The 27,047-nt window shown below is 39.7% G+C and overlaps 1 protein-coding gene across 3 annotated transcripts in view; it reads right to left on the bottom strand.

Moving 5' to 3' along the window:
* HELZ (helicase with zinc finger) overlaps nt 1-27,047 on the bottom strand; it is a 137,263-nt gene that overhangs the window by 43,335 nt on the left and 66,881 nt on the right. For all 3 annotated transcript variants that reach the window (XM_044982944.1, XM_044982945.1, XM_044982946.1), the window contains 4 exons: nt 13,620-13,798; nt 11,362-11,480; nt 9,053-9,198; nt 5,264-5,411 (listed from right to left, as the gene is read on the bottom strand). In XM_044982944.1, the coding sequence (XP_044838879.1) occupies nt 5,264-5,411; nt 9,053-9,198; nt 11,362-11,480; nt 13,620-13,798 (592 nt within the window). The remainder of the gene's footprint in view (nt 1-5,263; nt 5,412-9,052; nt 9,199-11,361; nt 11,481-13,619; nt 13,799-27,047) is intronic.

The raw sequence follows: 27,047 nt of genomic DNA, 5'->3' as shown, positions 1-27,047 counted from the left end.
ACTATAACTACTAAAATACTTAAAGTTAGGCTCATGCTAAACTTTGGAGCATCAGGACATAGGGTCATATCTATATCTAGATATGTCAGCAAAAATACATGCATTTTTATGGGATTTTTTATTTTTACTTTCTGTTTGTACATTTCATGTAACATTTTGGAATCTAAACAAAAAGGACATACACACAAGCAAGTAAACTGAAAGCTCCTCTGTCATGTAAGACTGCACCTGCCTCTGCTATCAATCAATTCAACTGAGGAAAGCATACTGTATGTCACTGAGGAAGACTGATAGTAATGGAGAATCCAGTAAAGAACTCAGTGGATATATGAATAAATTGTAAATAAACCCTTTTCTCCTTCCATAGCAGGTGTGCATTTTTGAGAGTAGAAATACACTAGGAAACCCAGTCTATATTTGTTTTTTGGCACCATGTGGCCTGCCGGCTCTCTGCAGGCTACTAGACGAAAGCTCAATGGACCACTGACTGGGAATCACCGGGTTAGATATAAAGGTTGGCCGGTGCTCTTCACTTTGGGAAGTTTCAAGGAAATCTTTGTAAGTTTGCCTTAACCAAAGCTACTTTATCATGAGGAGGAAGCAAGAGAATTGGAGACGGCTTTATTAATTATTACTAATCTGAGGCAACGAAACTGAATCTGAGGTTTATCTTGCTCCCAATAAAATAAGCGGCAAAATTCTTACTGATTTCAAACTGAGCAGAATCAGACCCTTAATAAAAGAGGAGTGTTTTCAGAATTAAAATGGGAAATTTCAGGGGTCAGGGGATTACTCAAAAGAAATGAAAAAGGATAAAATGTCTGATGATAACGATTACATATTATTTGCATTATGGCAGCTTGCTAGAGGCCCCCGAGACTGGAATTCCATTATGCTAGAGCTGTAGACACACATACTGAGGCAGTCCTTGCCCACAGAACTCAGTCTACACAGCAAGACAGAAGGGTGGGAGGGCAAACAGAGGCACAGAGATTGGAAGTGACTTGACCATGGTCAAGTAAGATGATAAGTGGCAGAACCAGGAATAGAATCCAGACCTCCTGGAGCCCTATCTACTAGACCATGCTGCCTCCTCTCAACAGTTAGGAGGCAATTCTCTCCCCAAAACCAATTTTAGTTCTAGATGTTTATAGGTTCTCTGATAACTCAAGCCAGGGAGAGGCATACACTGAAAGCAGTAAACTTGTAAAGCAGCTAAACAAATGTTTGCTGTGAAATGCTGTTTGAAGTTAACATTGCAAAACCCTTTCTCCAACTCTTATTTTTTTTAAAACGTTCCAAGTTATTCTAAAGCAATTTTTAAATTTCTTTCTATTTTAATTTATTTATATCAGTATTTATAAAACATGTGCTCTGGGGACATTCACATCTTTAAAAATATATAAAAAATTCATAACATGCTGTTAACCATTGGCAGCAAATAGACAATTCCCAGATTAATTATCAACCATCACCAGCAAGAGGAGGAAACAAAGAATTCCATCCCTACTCCTCTTTTAGATTTGGTGCATCTTTCATGAACACCCTTACTCAGACAAAGGCCTGGGTAAAAAGGTGGGCTTTGAGAACTGAAAATAAGAGCTAGTCAATCACTAGAAACTGGCCACCTACAATTCCAAGTGAATCGATGATAGATTCGGTACCTATCAGGATCATGCCTAAAAACTGCTTTAAAAAAAAACAACAACTATCTTGATGACCTATTCTCAGTTCCACTCCTCATCATCAAAATGATCTCCTGCTAGGAGGAGACAGCAAAGACAACAGCCCCTACTGAGAAACACTGGATGGAGCTATTGACACAGTGACAAGTACTTCTAAAACACATTGTAAAACCTTTCTTAATATCTATATTTTCATTCAATAAACACTTAGCTACCCAAGGGATGAGAACTGATCAATGGAATTTTCCTATAGAGCTTCAAGCTCATTCTCTTAATGGCAACATAACAGAATCTACACTGTAAGAATTACAAATATTCTAGATTCTCTTCACTGCCCACCCAGTTATCTTTAGAGGGGTTGTTAAAAATAATTCAGCCTGTTTCCAGTATTTACATTAATTAGCCTTCAAATCAGTAGGCCAGGATTTTAACTGCCAGCGGAGAAACATTTTCTGAACGTTTATACTGGGGAGAAACAGAGCCACTGACATGGGGCACAGAGAGGAAAAGGGGGGGGGACACACAGAACTCCTGGCATGGGAGTTACAGAGTCCCTGAAATACAAGAGGATGGGAGGGTGGCACACAAGGAGCTTGTGGGGTGGAATGGAGGAAAGCAAGGAGCTCCTCGCGTGGGCAATGTGCTAGTGTGTGACCCTCCAGTAAACATATTCAAAGTTTGCACACTTTTTGTCAACAGGTATCAAAGTTGTTTGTACTGTTACACCATTACTTCTGAGCTTCTTGTTTGCTTGACAAATGAACAGACAAAAACATAAAGCAGATCCACACAACCTAGTCAGCAAAGATAAAAGTTGCAACCATAGCCAGGAATATTTTAAATATTCCAGATTTTAGGAGTGCAGTAAATATATGTTGGTGGTATTTGTGCAGGGCTTGGATACAGACAGTGAAAATACTTTAACTGCAATTCTTCCAAGCGTCATAGTTCCTAAATTCTCTAATAATTTAAAAAGTCTATTCTGTTGCCAAAACACACTCGAATAGATATACTAGATCTGTAAAGTCTATTCTAATCCCTTTGCAGGTTTATTCAGCTACCAAGTAAATTCTTCTGAAAACTCACTGCTTCTGGATATATGCTTAGAATTATGATCAATAATAAAAACTGGAAGTATATTTTTCAATTCTGAAACCCTTATGCTTTTCGTAAATATGATATAAGCTTATACACTCCTGTAATGCCTGCAGACACCATTGTAACACTGAATGTGCTAATACAAACGTGGGAAATTTTTTTAATCAGCAAAAGCTAACAGTAATAATGCTCCTTCATTGTTTGAACCCTTCTTGTCAGTATTAAGCAGCTTTTGTCCTTTATTCTTGCCTGCAGACTACTAATGACTCAATTTTCATTCAATGACTGAATTGGAAGGCAGTGAAGATATTTTAAGATCTTTCACAACCTTTTTCATTTATGAAAAGGAGATACAGGTACATTAATGAGAGAAGTCAGTAGCCTTCGGTTTCTTTGTTCAGTGATGTGTCCTGAAGTCACTGGTGTTTAGTGTTCAGCTGCATTATCAGGAGCTTCTTATTTCAGCAGATCTCTTACTAACAAACAACGTCAAAACAAATGCAGCACAACTACGTTAAAAATTGCCAATCAGATTAAACGCACCGTGGTTAACAGACAGTAGATGTATAATACAACTATTATAGTGCTTGCTTTGTAATGAACAGTGTTGCTAAACTACAAATCAGCTTCAGTTATAATCCTCGGTCTTCACTTTCTCATAAATTTAAGACAATATTTCCTTTGGGGCTGAATTTTTCTATGTTTAGTTTCAGAAAATGGGTCATTTTGTTGTTGTTAAAAGTTTAAGGAAATTATGTTCAACCATGTTTAGTAGGAAGGAGCCTAAACAACAAAATTCGAATAGGGATTCAAAGTTTGTGGGTGTCAGGATTTGGGGTTTAGGTCAAGCCCCCAGGTAACACTACATGTGGGAGAGGGAAATCCCACTGTTTCTACTAGCAGTAATATTTTAAAATAGTCACTGAAAGAGGGATGAGTTTTGAATCTGTGTGTGTGAATAACAGTTGTTCTGGAGAACAGCCATTATCGTATTTGAAAAAAAACTATAGATTGAAAAATCACTTCTGAGCATGCTCATTAGGGGCCTGATCTCAAAGCCTGTTTAGGTCCATGGGAATCTTTCCAAAGACTTCAATGGGCTTTCATCAGACCTAGCTAAGAAGAATGGCCAAGTAGTAGGGCCATAACCTAGAACAGGTGTTCTCAAACTGGAGGTCGGGACCCCTCAGAGGGTCACAAGGTTATTACATGGGGGGTTGTGAGCTGTTGGCCTCCACCCCAAACCCTATTTTGCCTCCAGCATTTATAATGGTGTTAAATATATTAAAAAGTGTATTTAATTTATAAGGGGGGGGGGTTGCACTCAGAGGCTTGCTAAGTGAAAGGGGTCACCAGTACAAAAGTTTAAGAACCACTGACCTAGAACTTAGGAGACTAAGGTTCAAGTCCCTGCTCTGTCATAGACTTCCTGCATGACCCAGGACAAGTCACTTAGCCTCTCTGTGCTCAGTTCCTCAGGGGCCGAAATGAGAATAACAACATTTCCCTACTTCAGAGAGTGTTGTGGAGTGCTTTGAGATCTACTGCTTGAAAATTCTATATAAAGTTAGGTATTATTATTATCTACTGAAACAATTTGCATAAACCAGACTGAACATTTCATTCAAACACAAAACATGATCCTTTAAAACGAATAAAACATTGTTAATGTTAGGAACAGGAGGAAATCACAGGAGTGAAAAGAAGTGTGGATCGCACAACCAGAGACTGTAAACAATTCTGCAACTGTCTGAAAATTCCAAGCTTTATTTTAAATTGTAAAAAGAATTCCTATCTTTCAGTTGCTAAGATTCAGCCATCACAATGTCATAGAAACTATCGGGCAAGTAATTCTAAGTAATGAACAAGCCTGAGTAAACTGTAAGCAGTTTGCAGCCAATTTGCAAAGAGAAAAAGAAGCTAACTCCATTGAAATAGTCATTATAAATTACGGCCATGATTCTGCAAGCTCTTCATGCGGGTGGAGCCCAGCGGAGTGCCACTGACTGAAGCGGGGGTCTGTGCAGTTGTAGAGGTGGTGCAGCTTGAAGGATTGTAGTCTATTTGCTTAGCTCTACATTCCATAGTCAAGTTGTGCAAGATGCTACCGGTTCTATGAAGGCTGAGATAATCTATGCTATCTATCTATATCAAGCACTAACGCCAACAGAGACACAAGGTGGGTGAGGTAATATCTTTTATTGGACTAACTTCTGTTTGGTGAGAGAAACAAGCTTTCGAACTCCCTCACCAAACAGAAGTCAATTCAATAAAATATATTGCCTTACCCACCTTGTCTCCTGAATATCCTGGGACTAATACAGCTACAACAACACTACATAACCCAATAGGAAGTTGTTCAAAAAACCTCTAAAAGTATACAATTTGATAACAGATATTGTGACAGATAAAATGCTTAAGTGTACCAAGAATTCAGATTCTTGAGAAAGCAATGAAAGTTAAATCCAACGAAGAGCTACCTCTGCATTATTGTAGAAAGCTGTACTGTTTTTCTCCTGCACATCTTCTCCGCGTGCTGTGAAGAAAGTCAAAGGGTAGAAATCTTTGTGTGCTGGCTGCTTTCCACTTGCCATCAATTTGCCCTCATAGAAAAGGTCAGATGTGTAACTGCAATGAGGCAAAACACAGAATAAAATGTGGAATCTGCATTTGGTCCCGTAGCCCACTGACAAATATGCCATCAAAGAAAATTATGTTTTATACTGAAACAAAAGCCCTAATTCTTACTCATTAATTCTAACTGATTTCTCTTATGCGATGTTTCCACATTACAGGCAGTGCTGGTAGTGCCACCTAATGTCTGCCCAACACTTCCCATTATAAAACCCTATTTTCAGTTGCCAAACTCTAACCATTCAGACTGAAATTCTCTGTGACAGTGTCTGCCTCAGACTGAGCTGCATCACAAATGGTTCAACTGTTTCAAAATACGTTGTTTTGCCCATGTTAAAATTCTTACAACTATTTAAGTTAGAAGCTCTAGCCCTTCACTCAATGCCTTAGAGCAAGGACTTGAAATTGGGTAGCACTATCACTCTGGTGTAATACCAGCAGCACTTTTGCTGCTCCCATCAAAAACTGCCCAAATCTGGTCGAGTTCTGAGCCTCTGAAAAACCTCCATTTGCACACGCTCAGTAAAGAGTTGTTAGCAATTGGCAGCTAAAGCTCTGAAGATTTTGTCTGCACTGAGCATGCTCCAGCCCAGGGCTGCAGGGACTGAGCAGGACTTTCCCTGCAATTGCTGTTACAAGCCATTGTGGTGCTGGTCATTAGAAGTGAGAGCAGTGCTCCCCTTGCAGATACCCAGGCAGTGTGGAAGAGAAGGAAGCTGCCTGACCTAAAGGGAGAGGAGACAAGAACCAGACCTGGGGGCGGAGGGCAAGTAGATTGGAACAAGGGTTGTGGGGAGACTGGGATGGGCTGGGCAAGAAGATTGAGGTAAAGAGCCAGGGGAGGAAGACTGGAGAAAGGAACCACCCCTACCTCTCCCGCCCCACAAAATAGTATGTGATCATGTAATTAAAAAGTGTGTCATAATGCACAAGGGGTACAAATTATGGTATGAGCGGCCCCCCACGGACGTCAACATTTTTACCATGGACTTGTGTCCGTGTAGGGACACGTTGCTGACCCCTGAAGAAAACTGTCTGCACAATCCATAACATATTATATCAGCTGCAATCTTAAGCTGACAAGTCCCTTAGAGAACATGAAAACTGTCATTCTTACAACCCCGTATCCCTCAGTTTTCCCACAGAACAGGCATAGCCTTTACTATTTATTAATCATTTGTATTATTACAGCGCTTAGGAGCCCTAGTCATGGCCCAGGACCCCACTGTGCTACGCATTGTACAAACACACAACAAAAAAACATGCAGGCTTCCCAACACTGTCCCACTCATAAGCCTCAACCTGGACTTGGAGGCACCACCTCTAGAAGTGAGAGATTTGCTCAGTCTTCGTGACCCCCTAATCCTTGAAGGCTGACAGTTATTGTAATTGTGGTTTTGTTTGGAGACACAGACAACTGTCCACTGGAAACGCAAAAAACTCATTTCACATATGCCATCAAATCACCACCAGATCACAACTTTAAGTCACTATCAACCAGGGCTGCATTACACTAGAGAACCCCGAGGTGAATGTATCTATATCCCATCTGTAATCTAAAGTAGAAAGAATCAGCCTCCCTCTGAGTCCCATCAGCCTCCCTCTCATTTATAATTTCTAGAAATTTATTGGAAACTAAACCACACTTGAATCTGTAATGCAGTGTACATCTAAAGGAAAGAGGCCTTATTAGACACTATTTAGGAAACTGTGTTAAGCCATTTTTCTGCTTTTTGCTGTGAATACAGTGAGTGATAACCTAATTAACATGACTGGATAGCAACATAATATTCTTCACTAAATATTGAGCAAGGACTTAAACTTTAAAATTTTTCCTCATGACTGCACTGATTCTTTTTAGCACAGTTCATGGATGAGTTCATTATACTAGCAGCCATTAGTTTATCACAGCATAAAAATGACAAACAACTAATTAGTGAGTCTTTAAAAACGTAATAAAAATGACACTAGCAAAGTGATAAGACCATAATTTGACCAATTTTTTTCTTTTTGTACTATAAGATCATGTCATTCTATAAGTTGGAGGCAGCTTTTTTTTTTAAAGCAAGAAAAAATATCAGTACTCTTGAATTATGCTGATGCTGCCTAAATTTTTGAAACTAATAAAAGAATTGCAGAATATGAACTGAGTTGAAAGCTGATTAATTTCAATTCTACCCTCATTTTTTAAAAGAAGTACTAGGTTAGTGGTCCAAACCACTACAGGTTTGAAGAGTGTTGCTCAGTATCATGAGCTATTACTGCAATATTTTTATAAGGACTTCAAGATCAAGGTTCTGCAGCTGCAGAGGCTACTTCCTGTGTGGAGAGATGGAAATGGCTATGTGGTATGTCGGATGCCATCAGGTGATTGAGGGATATCTACATAGAACACATCACCAGGAGCTGGAGTGCCGATGAGAAGCGCAGTCAGGAAAATAACTCAAATACTTTCCTGATTGACTGTTTTTTCTCTAAATGGACAACCTATCCTAAATTCTCAATTACTGAGGGACAAAATTCACTCATTGATATATTTCCCCCACCAACTCTCTGTATAACTTTTTTCATGAGTAAAGTACCCAAATGCATGGATGCTAGATATCTAAACTGTATTCTTAAATTCATTCATCTATATTTGGGTTATTGCTGATTATGCACTATATGTATCTTATGACTTTAAAAACAAACTTTGCATTTGTGGTTAATCTAAGCACTGTACCCAGATGTACAGACACACTTTTCTCAACCTATTTATTATATAATTTTTTTATCATTAGCTTTAATAAAAATTTTATTTCAGCAATGTTTGGTCACCCGAACCTGCCTGCTTCTTCAGGACAGAATCACAAATTAGCCATGGCCTTTCACAAAGACATTGGGGAACATACTGAGCATATTCACAAAAAGAACAGGAGTACTTGTGGCACCTTAAAGACTAACAAATTTATTTGAGCATAAGCTTTCGTGGGCTACAGCCCACTTCATGGGAAGCATAGAATGGAACATATACTGAGGAGATATATATACATATAGAGAAAATGAAAAGATGGGAGTTGCCCAACCAACTCTAAGAGGCTAATTAATTAAGATGAACTGTTGTCAGCAGGAGAAAAAAAAACTTTTGTAGTGATAATCAAGATAGCCCAAACATGCTCAAATAAATTTGTTAGTCTCTAAGGTGCCAAAAGTACTCCTGTTCTTTTTGCGGATACAGACTAACACGACTGCTACTCTGAAACGTGAGCATATTCAGTGAGGATAACTAATGCCAGCCAGAGCAGGAAAGACTCACAATCAAGGCACATCTCCCTGAATAACAGCTCCATAATAGGAATGTCAAAATATACCCTAATTTTTTGCTCCTTGCAGCTAGTTTCAGAACTTCGTCTTTTTTTTTTTTTTAAACAAAAAAAAACTTTTTCTCTCATTATTTAACAGTGGAAAAATTTCTCACCAATTAACTTTTAAAATGCAAAACTACTATGATTTTATTATGTAAATGCAAGTTGTAGCTGCTTCTCTCTCTCTTTTAAACTACTTGTGGCACTGAAATGACAGAGTTGTTCTGCCTTTCGAGGTTCACTCACACCAGTCAAACAAAAGTGTGATACAGTGAAAAAGTTCACACCTACTTGATGATAGCTTCATGGGAGCGATAGTTCTCACACAGCAAGATCCTGCATGGAAACTCTGCAGGGTAGTGCTCATAGAGCCGATCAAGTAATGAAACATGAAGATTTCTCTCCCTGGCAAATTCGCTGTAGACAAAAGGACTGAGCTGTAATAGACACACACATACAGAGAAAATTTAACTAAATATGCAGACTTGGATTTTCATACTCCTAAAAGAAAAACTCTACATTAACTGAAGGATGGCCTGTAAACAACTAAATCTTACAAAGCTGCTTCAGTAGTATTAAGAAAACATATGTCCCTGACTTGTATTTGGGGCTAGTTACAATAACTACATAGAAACACACTTTGCTGCTGCAAAAATGACACAAGTATATATGATCTTAGTTGAACAGCAGAATATTTTGTTACTATGTAAAGATGAAAGGAAGAAAAAAAGCTTGTTTACATGTGTGTGCCAACACTAACCCAAAACACCTTTGTCTACGTTTCGCTTACATAGTTTGCAGACATCACTGACAATCTCAAACAATGGAAGGAGGTACACATCTCGCAGAGTACTATTTTGCAATTCTCTAGTACTTTTAATTTTGAGGATCAATGCTTATAAAATTAAGTTATTATACTCACTGGGAGAACTAGGAATAGAACTCAGATGCCCTGGTTACCAATATGCCTCCTTAATGCCTACACCACATTAACATGACTTTAGTGGTAAGTTGCATCATTTGCTGTAGCAGGAAAATGCATAACCCAGGATTTCAATTTAGAAAGGTAAGGAAATATGAAACTGATTTTACAACATAGTTTAGACATGCTTGGAAATGTTAAACCTACATATATATTCTGCTATGTTAATGATTTGAGATGCTGTATTTATTATATCAATGTCAGTTCACTTTTAACTTTAGAAATGAAAATGTTGCACACTGAGGTGAGATCACTTTTTTTAAAAAAATATGAAAACAGCCAAGCTATTTTACTTGGAAAAACAGCTTTTTACAGAGGAGGAGTAGAATAGAATAGAGGCAGCAATGTGGCCTAATGGTTGGGGCACTAGATTGGGACTCTGGACACCTGGATTCAATTCCTGGCTCAGTTACTGCTTTGCTGGGTGATGTTGGGAAAGTCACTTTCCTCCCTCTATCTCAGTTTCCCTATCTTTCAGATGGGGATAATGATAATGACCTCCTCTGTAAAACGTTTTGAGACCTATGGATGAACAGCGCTATATAAGAGCTAGGGATTATTATTAGAACAATAAATGCCCCACTGTACCAGGTCTGTAGGTCCTGCAGTCCCAACCGGGGTATTTATGCAAGGATTAGAGGAGCCATAAGCATATGACATTACATCTGTTGTAGCAGTGCACAGGAGGGACTGCATCCTCACTAAACTTCATTACAATGTCAACACTATAGTTTATTCTTTCATTGTGCTGTAAAATGTCAAGAAAAGTAACGGCAAATCCATAAAAGTCATGTAAAAGTCTAACCTAAACCCACAAAGCAAGTACGGCTGACCCTATTCTTAGCTCACTCCCTTTTGCCTTCAGGCAGCAGAATGGCATGCCATCATCAGTGTTTGAGACTCCTACAATTTCTAAGCACAGCATGGTGACACGAGGGCAGAAACATAATGCTATTTTCAATTTCAATTCATCTAATGGAATATTCACTGCCGGTTTAGATCCTCTTCCTGATGTTGTTGTCATTAATAAAAAAAAGCACTGCCTAAATCAGAACATGTGATATCTGTTTTCCTTCACCTCTTTTAGAGACTGTGTGGGCTAGTGGTCAGAGCACAGAATGAGAAGGAATTCTTATCCTGGTTCTGTCACTGACTCAGTGGGTAGCCTTAGGCAAGTTAACCTTACCTCTTTGTGCCTCACCTTCCCATATATAATATGGGGTGATCATACTGACCTGCCCACCTCATTAAACTGAAGCACTATGTAACTTTTTAACTTACAGACTTTATAAAAGAAAGAACTATCCCAGTGGTTTCAGCATTAGCCTAGGACTTGGCTGAGCTGGGTTCAAACCCCTGCTCCTCCACAGACTTACTTGTGTGTTCCTGAGCAACTCACTTAGCCTCTCTGTGCTTCTGTTCCCCATCTATAAAATATAGCCCTTCTCTATCTCATAGGGGTGTTGTGAGGATAAATACCTCAAAGATTGCGAGGCACTCTGATACTACAGTAATGGGGCCAGATAAGTAACTTAAATAGATGGATAAACTTGATACATTTTCTGAGGGAAATATAATATAAACCAAGCTCGATATGAAAAAGTCCTGAGGCTCTTACTTGCATATGGTCTCCAGCCAAGACGATTCTTGTGTTTTTATTAGCTAATGCTAGAGGCATGATCGTCTCACACTCCATGGCCTGCGCAGCTTCATCTAATAGAATATGCGTAAAAAACCCTAAAAAACAGAGACATCAGCAAATAAATGAAATCGCAGATATGATTTAAAAAACAGTGATGACAATATGATAAACTACCTAGAGCATTACATTCTGATATTCACCAATGGAAACTATCCACACATTCAAATGCAAATCAATGTCTACTAACTGCTAAAAACCATCCAAACAACAGCGCAGCGTATCAGATGGACAATGGTGGCCAACCGATTCAGACAATTATTTTAACTTTTGCCTGACAGAACACCTCTTTCCCCTGCCACCCCACCACAGCTGACATCAGTGGAGATAGTCAATCTGGAGCTTCCTTGATACAAACAAGAGGGGACCGCAGGCAGGATGTTCTCCAAATAGGTTTCTCGACTCCAGAATTTGATGTCCTGCTGGGTCTGAAAGAGCCCAGATTTGTTAACCTTCCAGACACACTGCCAAGTCCATCTATTCTTGCAGGCATTTAGACCTTGATCAAGCAAAGCACTTCAGCCCATGATGGACTTTAAACATGACTTAGGCGGCACTATAAATGTTCTTAAAGTTATACACACACCAAAGTGCTTTGCTGGAATAGGACACTAGGGAAAGCGGGAGTTCATGAGGGGAGGAACTGGAGGGTGAAAGAATTTAAATAATACTGGGCCTGATCTTGGGACAAGAACCTGCCAAACCTCAAAGTAATAACTGGAAATTCTTATGTAATTAATATAATTAATACATAATCTGTAGATCAGGCTACACCGTCTATTCATGGGAGAAATCGTAATTGGAAAAAACTGATGAACTAAAGCTTTGAACAGAAAATTTTAAAATTGTAATTGTGTTTCTTAAGTGTCTTGATGCTCTAGATAGGTAAAAGAGAAATATAAATATGTATTTAAATTTTTGAGAAATGTCTATATATTTCTTAAAGATTTAAAATGGCGTCAGAGAACAATTTCAAGTACAATTGAGTAAGATTTATTATATGTAAAAAAAAATCTAACAATCATTCTTCAAAATAATATAAAATAATGAACAGGTATTCGTTATCAAGTGATAAATTATTCAACGCTTTACGACAAAAACTAAGAAAATGAGCCTTGAACCCCTTGTAACAACTTTATATATATATCAGCATGAATATACGCAGCCCTTTACCAAATAAGTAAGGTAAGAACTTTTGTCTCAAAGAGATCACATCGAAAATCTTGAAAAAAAATGTATAATGATTTAGAATTTAACCTTATCTATAGCAGCGTGTCCAGCCATAAGGAGTTAATCTTAAAACTATCTTTAAAGAGATTAGAGATTCTCTAAATGTCAGATGAAATTTATTTGTGGATCAAGGAAAGTGATGAGCCCTAAGCAGCCTTTGCCCCAGTGAATTAGTTTAGGTTATTTCAAATCAAATAATCTAGAAATAACAAATTAATCTCTTTTTAATGTAATGGTGTGTGTGTGCCCACAGGTGTATGTGCATGAGGGGGGAGGGCAGGGAGTATGCATAGCTAAACAATCCACAAAAAGTACAGAATGATCTGTGGGTGTTTTGAAATGTAAATTACCTGATAAAGATATGAAAATATGTACTATATGTGGAAAACCAAGATACCACTGCTAACATCATCCCAAAGGCTTTGATTCAACAAAGTACTTAACATGTGAGTAAGTCAATCCTTCTTCAGCAAAGTGTTTTGCTGGATCAGGGCCTGGAGCCGGCATGGTAGAAATGGTCAAACAGTTTCCATTGAAACAAAGTTTGACAAAAGAGATAAATAAAATATTCAGCATCCCTATCTCTCCCATGCTGGATCAGTTCTAAATAATGGACAATGCTGGGGGGTCTTTTTCATTAAAGTTTGATTTTTTTTAAATGATCTCCATTTTTTAAATAAACAAAGTTCAGAATGAGGCTAATCTAAATACCAACAAATGTATATTGTAACATTTAATACCTATGTAACATTCACTAATTACAAAGATTCACATTTTCCTTCTTGTCTCTGGATCCAAAAGGGAAAACCAAAAAGAATATTGAGAGGGTTCATTTATGGCAGGGATGGGGAAAGATGTAAGAGCCACTTTGACTGGTACTGGAAAATATGAAGGAGACTATTTCTCAAAAGTATTTTAAAGATATTTCTTGTTTGAAATCTTCTCACCAGGTTCAAGATCCAGTTGACATAGATACTGTGAAGTATTCAAAGTAACAACAACTACTCGTTGTCTAAGAATATCTTCTTTCTGTGGCATCTGAAAGGTGGAATGTGTGCTTGAAATCAAACAGTATTGATGCACTACTGGGTGGACAGTCTTTACCCAGCGATTTCTGAAATATACCCTAGAAAAGAAGAGAGGGGCTCATTTTCTATAGGACTTAAACACAAAGACAGCTTAACATTTCATAAGCTAAGATTCTGTTTTCTATTACATAAAACCAGTTCTTTTGGAAGTTAAATCTTGCCACAGTGTAGAATTGTAGCAACTGAGAATTAATAGACTGAACCCTTTATATTAATACATGTACACAGCTATTGGACTCAGTTCCACAGTGACTCATGTAACAACTATAAGAATATTGATATTAATGAAATAGTCAGGCTAAGTACCAAGTATCTATGCACACATTGTACGGATAACTACCTGCTCTTAAGTGGCTGAAATCCAATTCAAATAGCCTCTGTGCTTTAATAAGCCTGGTTTGACTATCATGTTGAACTTTTATTCTATTTAAAACTCAATTCATTCATACTTTAGGAAAATTTCATATACTGAAAAACAACAAGGAGTCCGGTGGCACCTTCAAGACTAACGGATTTATTTGGGCATAAGCTTTCATGGGTAAAAAACCCACTTCTTCAGATGTATGGATCTGAAGAAGTGGATTTTTTACCCACAAAAGCTTATGCCCAAATAAATCCGTTAGTCTTGAAGGTGCCACGGACTCCTCGTTGTTTTTATGGATACAGACTAACATGGTTACTCCTCTGATACTTGGTTTCATATACTGAAATACCACTTTGGATCCTAATCCTGCAGCTGGCAGAGCATATGTCACTAGTCGACTTTTCTGGTCAGTTACAGGTTCAGGGCTTTAAAAAGTATGTGAAAGGATATTGCTCAAATCCTACCCTTCCTTTTACACTTATTGAATGTCTTGTAAACTCTAAGAATCAAACAGAAATTCTGTTCATTATTTTATTGTGAGGGGTCATAATAAAGATATACTATATACAAGAAGGAGATAAAATGTGGGGGAAGGGAGGAATTCTAATACCAGAAGTCCGGATTTTCCTCAACTAAACTTTAGTAATCTGGACATTGTCATCAAAGGCACAGAGAAATGTCATCTCAAAACACATAAATAAATTAATTTTAATGGGACATACTATGTTATTTCAATAGAGAGTTCTGCTTAAAAACTGATGGCATGATATGACCCAGTTTGTGAAAAGGAATGGGGGGGGGGGAAAAAAAAGGCAGGGAGAGGGATTTGGGCCATGATCCAGCAAAGCGCTTTAGCGTAAGTAATCCCACTGATATAAATGGAGCTGTGCCAAATTGCACCAGCTAAGGATCTGGCCCAAGATGTCTAAATCAGCATATAGGCATTCAAAAAACAGGGATTTATCCACCTAAGTACAACATGACTGAAAGATGTGGGATTTGGACATCCTATGTAGGTTTTCATGTTTGAAAACTGGTCTCACAATATCTACAAGGATCCTATTCAATTACGCTCCATCTAACAAGACAAAAACAATTACTCGGGCTATTCTAAATTTGGTTTATGAAAACAAAGGTGATAATGTCCTTATGGGCCAATGAGCACAGAATGAAATGCAAAGAGATGCAAATGCATTGCATTATTCTGAATGACTTAGTTATTCATCAAAGGGTAAGACTTGAAATTGACATTAAGTTACTAAACAGAAACACAATTAAGCTAGAAATCAATGCAGAAGGAAGTGATTTAAACTCCTGACTTACTCTAGTGAATATAGGAAAAAAAACATTCTAATGATATAAATATGTAGTTATCACCAGCTGTCAGCTGCTATTTCATACCTCAGTATAACAAGACATAGGGAATACAGAACAAGGGACTGAGAGTAAGAGCCTAGATTCTATTCCCAGATGTGCCACTGACCTCCTGTGTGAAATAAAGCCATTCACTCAACCTCTCTGATTCAGTTTCCCTGTCTGTTAAATGGGGATAATCCTTACTTATCACTTTGTAGAGGTATTTGTGAGGATTACTGAGTTTCATATGAGTTTATGTTTGTAAAGCACTTTGAGAATCTTGGCTGAAAGGTGCAATTGAAATGCAAAATATATGGTCATTAGACATTATTATACCACGCACTGCCTTTTATTACACAAATTTAACTTTGCGTGACTCAGGTTGTCTGACAGCATCTCAAAAAGTATCTCTGCTCAACAATTAAATTTTCTTATTTTGTTATGAGATTAAAAAGGGTAGCCTAGAGCAATTATTCACCACTGGAAGAAAAGGCTCATAGAATCTCAGAAAAATACGGCTTTAAGGGACCTCGAAGATCATAGAATGCATTCTCTCCCCCTGCTCCCCCCTCCCGCCGAGGAAGGACCAAGTATACCTACACCATCTCTGACAGGTGTTTGTCTAACCCGTTCTGTGAAATCTCCATCATTGGAGGTTTTTAAATCTCCTTCGGTAACCAATTCCAGTTCTTAAGCATCCTTCACAGTTAGAAAATTCTTCCCAATATCTAACCTAATTTTGGTACAGACTACATCAATTATTTCTTGTCTTACCTGCAGTGGACAAGGAGAACAATTGATCTTCATACTTTTTATAACAGATCTTTACATATTTGCACTGTTATTAGGTCCATCCCCAGTCTTTTCCCCCCAATAAATATGCCAAGTTTTTTTTAACCTTTCCTCATAGGTCAGGTTTTCTAAAACTTTTATCATTTTTGGTGCTGTCTTCTAGACTCTCTCCAATTTGTCCACTTCTTTCTCAAAGCATGGCACCCAAAAATGCGACACAGTACTCCACCAGAGGCCTCACCAGTACCAAGCAGAGCAGGACAATTATCTCTCATGTTTTACACACAGCACTCCTGTTAATACATCCCAGAATATTTTCACAACTTTTTCACATTGTTGACTCATATTTTCTACAGTACTACTGCCTAGCAAATTAGTCTCCACTTTGTATTTGAACGTTTCACTATTCCTTCCTAAGTGTTGTACTTTGCTCTTGTCTTTATGGAATTTCATCTTGTTGATTTCAGACCAATTCTCCAATTTATAAGATCATTTTGAATTCTAATACTGTCGTCTGAAGTGCTTGCAATCCCCTCTCAGCCTGGTGTTGTCCACAAAATTTATAAGCATACTCTCCGTCCCACTCTCAAAATTATTAATAAAAATATTGAATAATGCCAGACACAGGACCGACCACTGCAGGACTCCACTAGACACATCTTTCAGTGTGACAGCAAATCATTAATAACTAATCTATGAGTTTGAAACCAGCTGTGCACCCACCTTGCAGTAAACACCTGACAGATGTGACAAACTGGGAAATGTCATGATATAAACCAATATTAGTACTTTGCCAAACTTTGAACATAGTGACTTTTTTTTAAAATGAGAATTTGTGTCTGCAAAATCTGCTCTTGTAATTTCTTTGACTTTAAGGGCAGAAGGGCCCATTATGATTATCTAGTGTCTGACATGCATAACAAAGGCCAGAGAATTTCACCCAGTAATTCCTGCATCAAGCCCACAATGTTTGGTTAAGCTAGAGTATACATTTTTGATTCCACAAATTTGAATACTTGCACTTGTAAGTATCTGATTGCAGGTGCTATTAGGCAGTTACAAAGGCAGGTACTCAAATTTGTGCCTGCAACTGATTTTGCTTGAGCAAAGTTACAAGTGCAAATGATATGAGTTTAAATTGTGGCCCCGGAAAGGGAGGTTTGGCCTCAGCCAGCTGAGAATTCAAGCACATTATGTCAAGAACCCAAACAAAACACCTAAATTAAGAGGAAATTCAAATCTGAACATTGTGGCTCAGGCTGACCTATCTCTGCACAGAACTAGAATACACTTCATGCAGTGAAAACCGTAGGAAATACATGGTGAAACTGAAAAAAGCATGGAAAATTTACACAGCAATCTCTGTCAAGCAACTAGTACTTTGTAACAGAAAACCTGCAAAATCCCACAGCAGGGATCCATCCCTTTTCAGAATATGGCACTGTACATGTTGCAGTACTGTCTAATGCCACTTTAAAAAGCACTTTGGATACAACCTGCAATTACAATGAAATCCATTTAAGTTATTTTTCTAATCTGACACCAGTATGTTCCAGAAAATGCATTTACTTTTGTTGAGGTCTACACTGATAAAAAGTACAGCGAGTGGATCAAATTCTCTGCTAATCTAACTCTCCATTGGCTTCAGAGTTACACTAGCAGAGAATTTAGCCCAATATGTCTGTTCAATGTTCACCTGCTTGTTTTCTTCTGTTCCTCCACATTGTATTGTTGTGGCTGAATTTCTATCAAATTGTTTGAGTGAGCAGGGCCAACAGGCTAACTGTAAAGTAACTAACATCGTAAGTGAATGGGCCAGGAATAGGGCTTAGGCCTCAAGAAACAAACCTCTGGGATAAGCAGAAGGGAACCTCATTTCAACTCAGGCTCTAGAAAGGAGGAGCCTCTCATCTTTTCTACCTGGGAAAGGGTAAATGAGCACTGCTTTGGAGCGTCCAAGGTCGATCTCCTTTCTGAACAGCTGAGTGCTGCTGCTTTTTCACATCCCCTTCACAACTTAAATCCTAGTCACTCCCCATCAACCCCTCTGCTGTTCTTTGCAAAAAGCCCATGCACATCTAGCCCTGTGGGAGGATACGCTGATTCACACCTCTTTATTCCAGAAAGCAGAATTCATCACCCAGAGAACTCTGAACAGTCTCATTATGAACAGCTTCAACTCAGAGCTGTGATGCTGTATAAAATGGAAGATAACTAGTTGTACTAATTCAGTCACCAATGTTACAAAATGGCAATAAATCTTGTATGAAATAGGTCATGTAAGGTATAATCTGTTACGTATGACTACCTTGTTTAAATCCGTGTATCATCATTGTATGTGAAGTTATGAATATTGGCTATGTGTTGTTTTGTTCTTGAGTGACACCCACAAGGCAAATTTATATCCAGACCAGCCATTCCTGTGCTGGGCCACTGAAGAGATTCAATCCACCCTGTGAGCCCCTCCAGGAGACGTTTCATAGAGCACTGAGGCAATGGCTGCACCACGATGCTGCAGGGCATATAAGGACATGAAAAGGACACGTGATCTAAGACTCCATCTTTTGCCAGTAACTTTCCCCATATGACACAGAGGCCATCGGTGCAGACTGGGGCAAGCCGGCTATAACTCTGCAATGGTTTCCATCGCCTCAGCACTGATCCTGGCACCGACGGGCACGGCATCACCATGGTCTCTGCGTGCGGACTCATTGGAGTCTGAATCGGACATGGACTCATAGGTGTCCCCGGAGAAGCTGGCACCGTAGCCACCGGCACTCCCAGTCAGCAGGGATGACTCAAACTTTCTCTCTGGTACTATGGCCACCACAATGGCAAGTACCGACTCAGATGCCGACTCAGTGGGCCCTTCTGGACCCCGTGGGCTTACCACCGGTCCTAGGGGTCCGCCTCGGAATGCTCCTTTTTGGTCGCTTCTGAAAGAACTGAGTCTAGGGTCAGGGATCTCTCTCGAGCATCAGCCACCACTACCGCCGCTAGCGCCACAAATCGGTACTGTGCCCAGCACCAGCAGCAGGGCCCGTGCCGGCACAGCCAGCAGATCTGGCACCACACCCGGCACGGCGGCTACGATCAGTATCATGGAAGGTACTGTGCCCGGTGCCGTGGCCAGTACCATAGCCGGCACTGAGGAGGACTCCAATTTGGGGGCGGATCTGCAGCATTCTGAGGAGCCGGATGGGCAGGAGGGGCCCTCCCATGTTCGGGGCTCCTCATCATTGTCTCCAGATGAGCCAGTGGCAGCAACATCTGCGGGGCCTCCCCTTCCTGACAGCAGAGCCCACCTTGAACTTCTGAGGTGGGTCACTCCAAACCTCAGGATGCAGATTGAAGAGGTCACCAACGTGTCAAACCCAATGGTGGACATTTTATCCCCTGATAAAGACCATTCAGGAGAACACAAAAACTCTCTGGCAAAAACTATCCTCTCTGGCTCCTACAGCTAAAGGAGTCGAGAGAGTACTTTGTGTCCTCCAAGGACTACAAATATTTGTTCACCCACCCCCGCCAAACTCCTTGGTGGTGGCGGCTGTTCATTAATACCTTACAGCTTTGGAAAAATTCTGTTGGTGGCTTGCCAAGCAGGCAAACCCAACAGTCTTTGCATCACAGGTGTGAAAGCACAGAAGCTGCCCTCTGTCTCTGAAGATTAGAGAAGAGATTATATGTAAGAAAGAAAATTAGCAGATAAGTAAATTTCCATTAGTGACCCCTTTAGTCTACGCTCAACCAATGCCAAAAATCTCCAGAAAGAGCACGTCCTACCTCCACAGCTGAAAGGATGGACGATATCAGAGAGAAGAGAGAGGAAAAGAAATTCTCTGACCTCCAGCAGGGGATTGAAGGATCTACTTCAGGTCAGAGCAGGTTCAACCATAATGCACAATCTGTTTCTACCTAAAATATCATGTTATTCAGTTTTCTCTCATTCTCACACATAATTACAGTCGAACCCATTTATCTCGACCTCGGTTAACTTGCCAATCGTATTAAGTCGACGTTTTAGAAGTGGAACCGCCAAATTCTCTCTTTGTCTTAGCATTTTCTCATCGGTTATGTCGGTTCTTTTATGTCGCCATACCCTAATATCTCGAGCACAAAAGAGGGCCAAATTTGCCACTTAACGTCCGTTATCTCGATCCCCGTGACCAATCGTGCGTCTTATATATTAGTATATAATTAAAAATGATCGTACTTGGTTCACTGCGCATGTGCTGAGTTCACGTAGCACGTGATCACGGTCCGTATGGTCGTTCACTCCCATGCCAGTTCACTCACTCTTGTTGATCTTGTCTGAAGGATAACATGCTGTAGCTATTCTGTTTATTTTTTCCCTTCTAAAAATGTCTGGAGGTGTTAAGAGAAAACTGGACAATCAGTCAATAGAGAAAAAGTATGAAATCATACTGCAGCTAGAAAAAGGAACAAAACTGGCAGACCTTAGTCGTCAGCATGGCATTCCAGCAAACACCATTTCAGGATGGAAAAAGAAGGCCGACGTCATAAAGCAAATGTACGAGAAGTCTGTCTTTGATCCAGCAAGAAAAAAACTTAGAGTGGCTGAGCACAAAGATGTCGACGATGCACTGTTTCAATGGTTCCCAAATACGCGAGCAACAAACCTTCCCGTCAATGGTCCCTTGCTGACGGAGAAGGCGGACATCCTTGCTGCAAAGCTAGGACACCCTGACTTTAAAGCAAGTCAGGGGTGGCTGGATCGTTTCAAAAAGAGGCACAACATTGTCTTCAAAGCAATTTGTGGAGAGAGCGCTGCGGTTCAACAGGAACAAGTGGATTCATGGCTGAAGACTCAAATGCGCACAATTTTGGATACCTATGAGACTCGGAACATTTTTAATGCTGATGAAACTGGAGTGTTTTGGAAATGCCTTCCAGAAAAGACTATGGCGTTTCGTGGAGAGGCTTGTCACGGTGGAAAAAAGTCGAAGGACCGACTTACAGTGCTAGTTGCTGCTAACATGGATGGAAGCCAAAAACTCCCGCTCTACGTTATAGGAAAGTCCAAGAATCCCAGATGCTTTAAGCAGACCAAAGTTCTCCAATGTGATTACGATGGCCAGCCAAGCGCCTGGATCACAGGAGATCTATTCAGTGCATGGGTGAAAAAGTGGGACAGGAAGTTCCAAGCAGAGAAAAGGAAGGTGGCACTGATCGTGGACAACTGTAGAGCTCATCCGGATGTTCCTGGTCTCAAGGCCATTAAGATCTTTTACCTCCCACCTAACACAACGAGTAAGCTCCAACCAATGGACCAGGGGATAATCCAAGTGCTTAAGGTGTACTACAGGAAAATGTTGATGCGCCAATACCTGCTCCATGATGAAAAGAAGGCACAGTACACCCCTTCCCTTCTAGATGCAATGAACTTCCTGAGATCAGCCTGGAATGACGTGAAGAAGGAAACAATCTCAAACTGCTGGATGCACTGCGTCATTCAGGATATTTCCGATGATGAGTTTCAGGCACAGTGCCGTGCAGCCGCAGAAGAACTCGCGGAAGTGGCGGGAAAATCAAGCCTTACAGATGCTATCTTGGAAGAGGAGGCACAGGAGTTAGCCATCACTGTCCAGGAATTCCGAGATTACATAGAAATCGACAAAGACGTCATTACTGATGGCGTGATCACCGATGAAGACATTGTATCAAGTGTGCAGTCAGCACAGGCAAGCACATCTGCATGCGGCAATGACAAAGAAGATGAAGAAGATGCGGACGAAGATTTGGAACCAATTCCCTCAGCTGGTGAGGTGGTAGAAATGCTACAGAAAATTCGACGGTATGGTTCTTTTGTAGGAGACGAAACTGTTTTAGACAGCATAAATAATATTGAAGCATTTGTTTTCAAGCAGACTGTTAAAGGCAAAAAGCAACAAAGCATTTTAGACTTTGTAAAGAAACCATAGTAACCGCGTGTACGATACTTTTCAGAGCTGTGTCAGAGTGAAATGACTCGCGAATTTAATTTTGACACTGGTTAGCTTTTTGTAAAAACGAACTACACCCCGCACGTTTTTTGTGATTTTCTGAGCGATCTTTGTGTTTGCAATGTTGGAGAATATAATAAAGGTTTGTATCGAGAATCGACGGTGGTTTGTATTGTATACTGGTAAATCTCTGCTGTTAGTTGGTGCACATATGCCTTTTGTTGTTAGCAAACATGTATGTACATTTTTATAGCATGCCGATCGCTTCATCAAATAAATCGCGGCAACGCTGTTGTGTAAAAAAACCTCCAAAAACACGTGCATGTACATTCTCATTTATTAACGCACATCATGTACATAAAGAAATTTCAAGCACATGTTAATATATTGCCGCCATATTGGTTTTCGTTTATCTCGATCATCGGTTATCTCGACGCTTTTTGGCAAACCCCTAGGCCGGCAACATAACCGGGTTCAACTGTACATCCAAATTCCTTCACATGCCTATAGATCCTTCCTACAGAGGCTTTCTGAATATATCATTAAACAGTATTTCCCTTACCATATTATTTTCTCATCTCTTTCCTCCACAGCTTCCCAAATCATGCTGCCCTACCTACATCATCTCTCTGCCTTCATATCACATTGAACAAACCTATTTATTCCTTACTTTAAAGGTGTAACAAAGAGTGCAAAATTGGTGTGGAATGGGATTATTACAGCATTCATTTCATACTGAAAACTATACTTAAAGTTATGCTGACATTTCTAATATAAACTCTTGCTATCACCTCAATTTTCTGAAAAAAAATCCATCCTGAGCTACAATTTCCCATGCTTGGTCTCAGCTCTTTACATTTTTGTCTTTGTAACTGTGACAGTACAAAGCAAAACCAGTAGAGAGATGAGTTCTTTAATTTTTTTTTTCCATTTAAACAATTGGGAAATTAAAGGCAGATCTGTATAGTGTAAAACTCAAGTTACAATTTTTAACACTCAAACATTAGAAAGAAAAAACCAAAGCTTAGGCTTTCATAGTCATCTTAACTCACCTACCCTACACACATGGAATATTCCAGTTCATTAGTTATTTTTAAAATATGTATTTTATACATGGGGCTAATGTACAATGGGCACAATTCTGACCTTAGATACACACATTCAGCTACAAATGACTGAGGCTACATCTTTGCTATGAAGTTAGTTATCTACGCTCCAGTTAACTCCTCTTGAGTAAGCCTAGCTCGAGTGAGAGCAGCCACACTCCAAAATAAGACTCGAGTCACAAAAAGTGACTGTTTTAGCAGGTAATGAGTTGTGCTCAGTCGAGCTGTAGTCTATCCCACTAATTGGCCACTACCTCAAGTTAAAAGTACCAGATTCAAAGGAAAGGTTTTGCGGGGGGGGACTCAAGCTATAACTTGAGTTATCTCTGCGGTGAAGTTGCATGAATAAAACAGGCCCCCTACATATCAACACTGGTGAGCTACGGTTATTAAGAGACCCTCAACTTTTGCACATCCTAACGTTTCAGTGTTTAAGGTAGAAGTCAATTGGACTCCACACAAGTGCAGGGGTCTAGTCTAGCAGTTCCCAGTGTAAACTTAATATTACATTAATGTAAGGTGATGTATTATCACTGTATGTCAAGGTTCCTTCCCCACTCTGAACTCTAGGGTACAGATGTGGGGACCCGCATGAAAGCCCCCTAAGCTTATTTCTACCAGCTTAGGTTAAAACCTGGTACTCTGCCACCACCAAGTGCTTTAGCAAGAAACAGGGCAAGGACCACTTGGAGTTCCTCTTCCCCAAAAATAGCCCCCCAAGCCTCTACACCCCTTTCCCTGGGAAGGCCTGGTAATCCCCTCACCAATTAGTCCTGGTGAACACAGATCCAAACTCTTGGATCTTAAAACACTGAAAAATCAATCAGGTTCTTTCTTAAAAGAAGAATTTTATTCAAAGAAAAGGTAAACTTCATCTCTGTAAAATCAGGATGGAAAATAACTTTACAGGGTAATCAGATTCAAAGAGCCCAGAGTAACCCCCTCTAGCCTTAGGTTCAAAGTTACAGCAAACACAGGTAAACCCTCTAGCAAAAGGAATATTTACAAGTTGAGAAAACAAAGATAAAACTAACACGCCTTGCCTGGCTGTTACAAGTCTGAAATATGACAGACTTGCGCAGAAAGATTTGGAGAACATGGATTGATGTCCGGTCCCTCTTAGTCCCAAGAGCGAACACACCCAAAAAGAAAGAGCACACAAACAAAAGCCTCCCCCACCCAAGGTTTGAAAGTATCTTGTTCCCTTATTGGTCCTTTGGGTCAGGTGTCAGCCAGGTTACCTGAGCTTCTTAACCCTTTACAGGTAAAAGGATTTTGGTGCCTCTGGCCAGGAGGGATTTTATAGTATTGTCTACAGTAGGGGTCGGCAACCTCTAGCACGCGGCTCGCCAGGGTAAGCACCCTGGCGGGCTGGGCCAGTTTGTTTACCTGTCACTTTGGCAAGTTCGGCCAATAGTGGCTCCCACTGGCCGCGGTTTGCCGTCCCAGGGCAATGGGAGCAGAGGAAAGCACCGCAGGCCAAGGGGTGTACTGGCTGCGGCTTCCCGCCGCCCCCATTGGCCTGGGACAGCGAACTGCGGCCAGTGGGAGCCACAATCGGCCGAACCTGCCAAAGCAGCAGGTAAACAAACTAATGCTTACCCTGGTGAGCCGCATGCCAGAGGTAGCTGACCCCTGATCTACGGGAGGGTTGTTACCCTTCCCTTTGTAGTTATGACACTGTAAAATTAATCTGAAATCACATTATCGTCTGTATATTAATCAGTGAGAATGTTTAGCATACATTTAACATGCAGAGCTAAAGGTGTCTCCAGGGAACAGAATGCTAATGGGTGTTGCGTGTTTAGTATGATTTTTTTGTTTTAGCTTGCTAATGTTCTCCTTATTGCTTATAACCAATTATGTAAATGACCTGTTTTCTAACGCAGTAGATGTTTATTTTAATTCAGATTCTATGGAATTGTACTGAAGGATTTATTTTTCTAAATTTTATATCTCCTGAAGCCTTGCACTCTGGGGACCCTATACCAAAGGGGGTTTTTGGACATTACCACAATACAAAAATACAAAATAAGTAAGAAATAATAATAACAACAACAATAACAATACAGTGTGCAATAAAAGTTTTCATTGTACTCCTTTGTGGTGATCTACATAATATCTTAAGCTTCGCTATACATCAATAATAAAGCTATCTCCAATCATCCTTTTTATCATATCATATACTATCATGTATTTACTATATTTTTGCTTAGAAGGTGCTGTAAATAACCAAATCACTATTTTATTAGAGAACGCAGTTGAATTTAAAGCAGAGTATTTAAAACTTAGAAAATTCTACAACTTCAAGCACTACACCATTGATAGAGTAATTTATTTACTTTATAGATAATCTAAACCACAAAATATATGCATACAAAAATGATTATGCAAGTGTCACTGCTTAGCAAATATTAAGTCATCTTTTCCTTGAAAATAAATGTTACTGTCATCCCAACTAATCTACAGAAACATTCTTAGTAAAGATAATATTCAGCCATTTCATCACTTGTATAGCAAATAAAAGAAAACCTGAAGCAAACTGTTCAGCCATCTATAAACACATCAATCACTATAAGTACCATTTCCTGCCTTGACACTTAACTGATTCTGCTGCACTTGATATTTTCCTAGAATATAGAAAAAGGCTTATGGCACTACTTAAACTAATGGCCATGATTTTAATTGAAAAATTTCATCATGACAGACAGAATAAAAGAAGCAAGCAAAGGACTAAGTCTTCTTTACTCTAATTAAGAGTAGTTATGAAAACATAAAATGTACTGCTGGTGGGGCAATTATCTTAACAACTGAAGAACAGCCCCTCCTATCCAGACTGCTCAACAAAACACCTCATGATCAATAATATAAAAGACACCTGACAGATCCAATATACTCAGTACAGACATTTGACCTTTCTCAATGCTAGAATGGGATCATTCACCAAAGAAATAAAATGCTTTCTTTGTACCATGCCAAGCTCTAAAAACAGATGAAAGGAACTCAAAGAAATATGAAGAGTCAAAGCTAAAGTTGTCTCATCAAAAATGTCTCAATAACCTTCCCTCAAAAATCAAATATTCAAGACTGGGCAATAACTGACAAGAATATTAATATCAAGTGATAGCTTCTTAAGTATGGGCCTAACCACTGTGGGCTTAACTGCAGGCGCCTTGCCCTCCTGAAAGTAAGCATTAATCAACCCCTTCACTGATGGATGCAAAACCTCTCCACAGGGTTTCCACAGAAAGGCAACAGATCCATCTCAGAAGCTATAGCCCAGAATTCCTTTGCCACACCAGAAAACTAGGTGAAATCCCACTGGTAATGGTGAATACGTCCCGTCCTGTTTCGACACTATTCAGCTATTAAACTGTCAGAGACTGATTTTATAATCTGTAATAACTGTCTAAGAATACAATCATTTAACTCAGAGATTCATATCAATTATTAAAAATCAATCTGTCATCTCTAGCTATCAGATGTGAACACACTGCATGCTAGACTAGTTCACGTAATTGGATAACAAAACACTAATTTACTGTGCAACAAAAGCCAATGGTACTACAAACAATAGTTTGGTAATTTGTATAATGGGCCGTGTCGCTGCACTCCTGCCACCGGTGAGTGCAGCCCTGGCCCTGCTGCAGAGCTCAGGGGAGTGGGGGCGGGGCTGGAAAGGGGCAGGAAGAGGTGGGGCTGG

The sequence above is a fragment of the Mauremys mutica genome, chromosome 12, assembly GCF_020497125.1.
Source record: "Mauremys mutica isolate MM-2020 ecotype Southern chromosome 12, ASM2049712v1, whole genome shotgun sequence".
Lineage (NCBI taxonomy): Eukaryota > Metazoa > Chordata > Testudines > Geoemydidae > Mauremys > Mauremys mutica.
The sequence above is the reverse complement of the archived record's forward strand: the minus strand, read 5'-3'. Positions and strand labels throughout refer to the sequence as shown.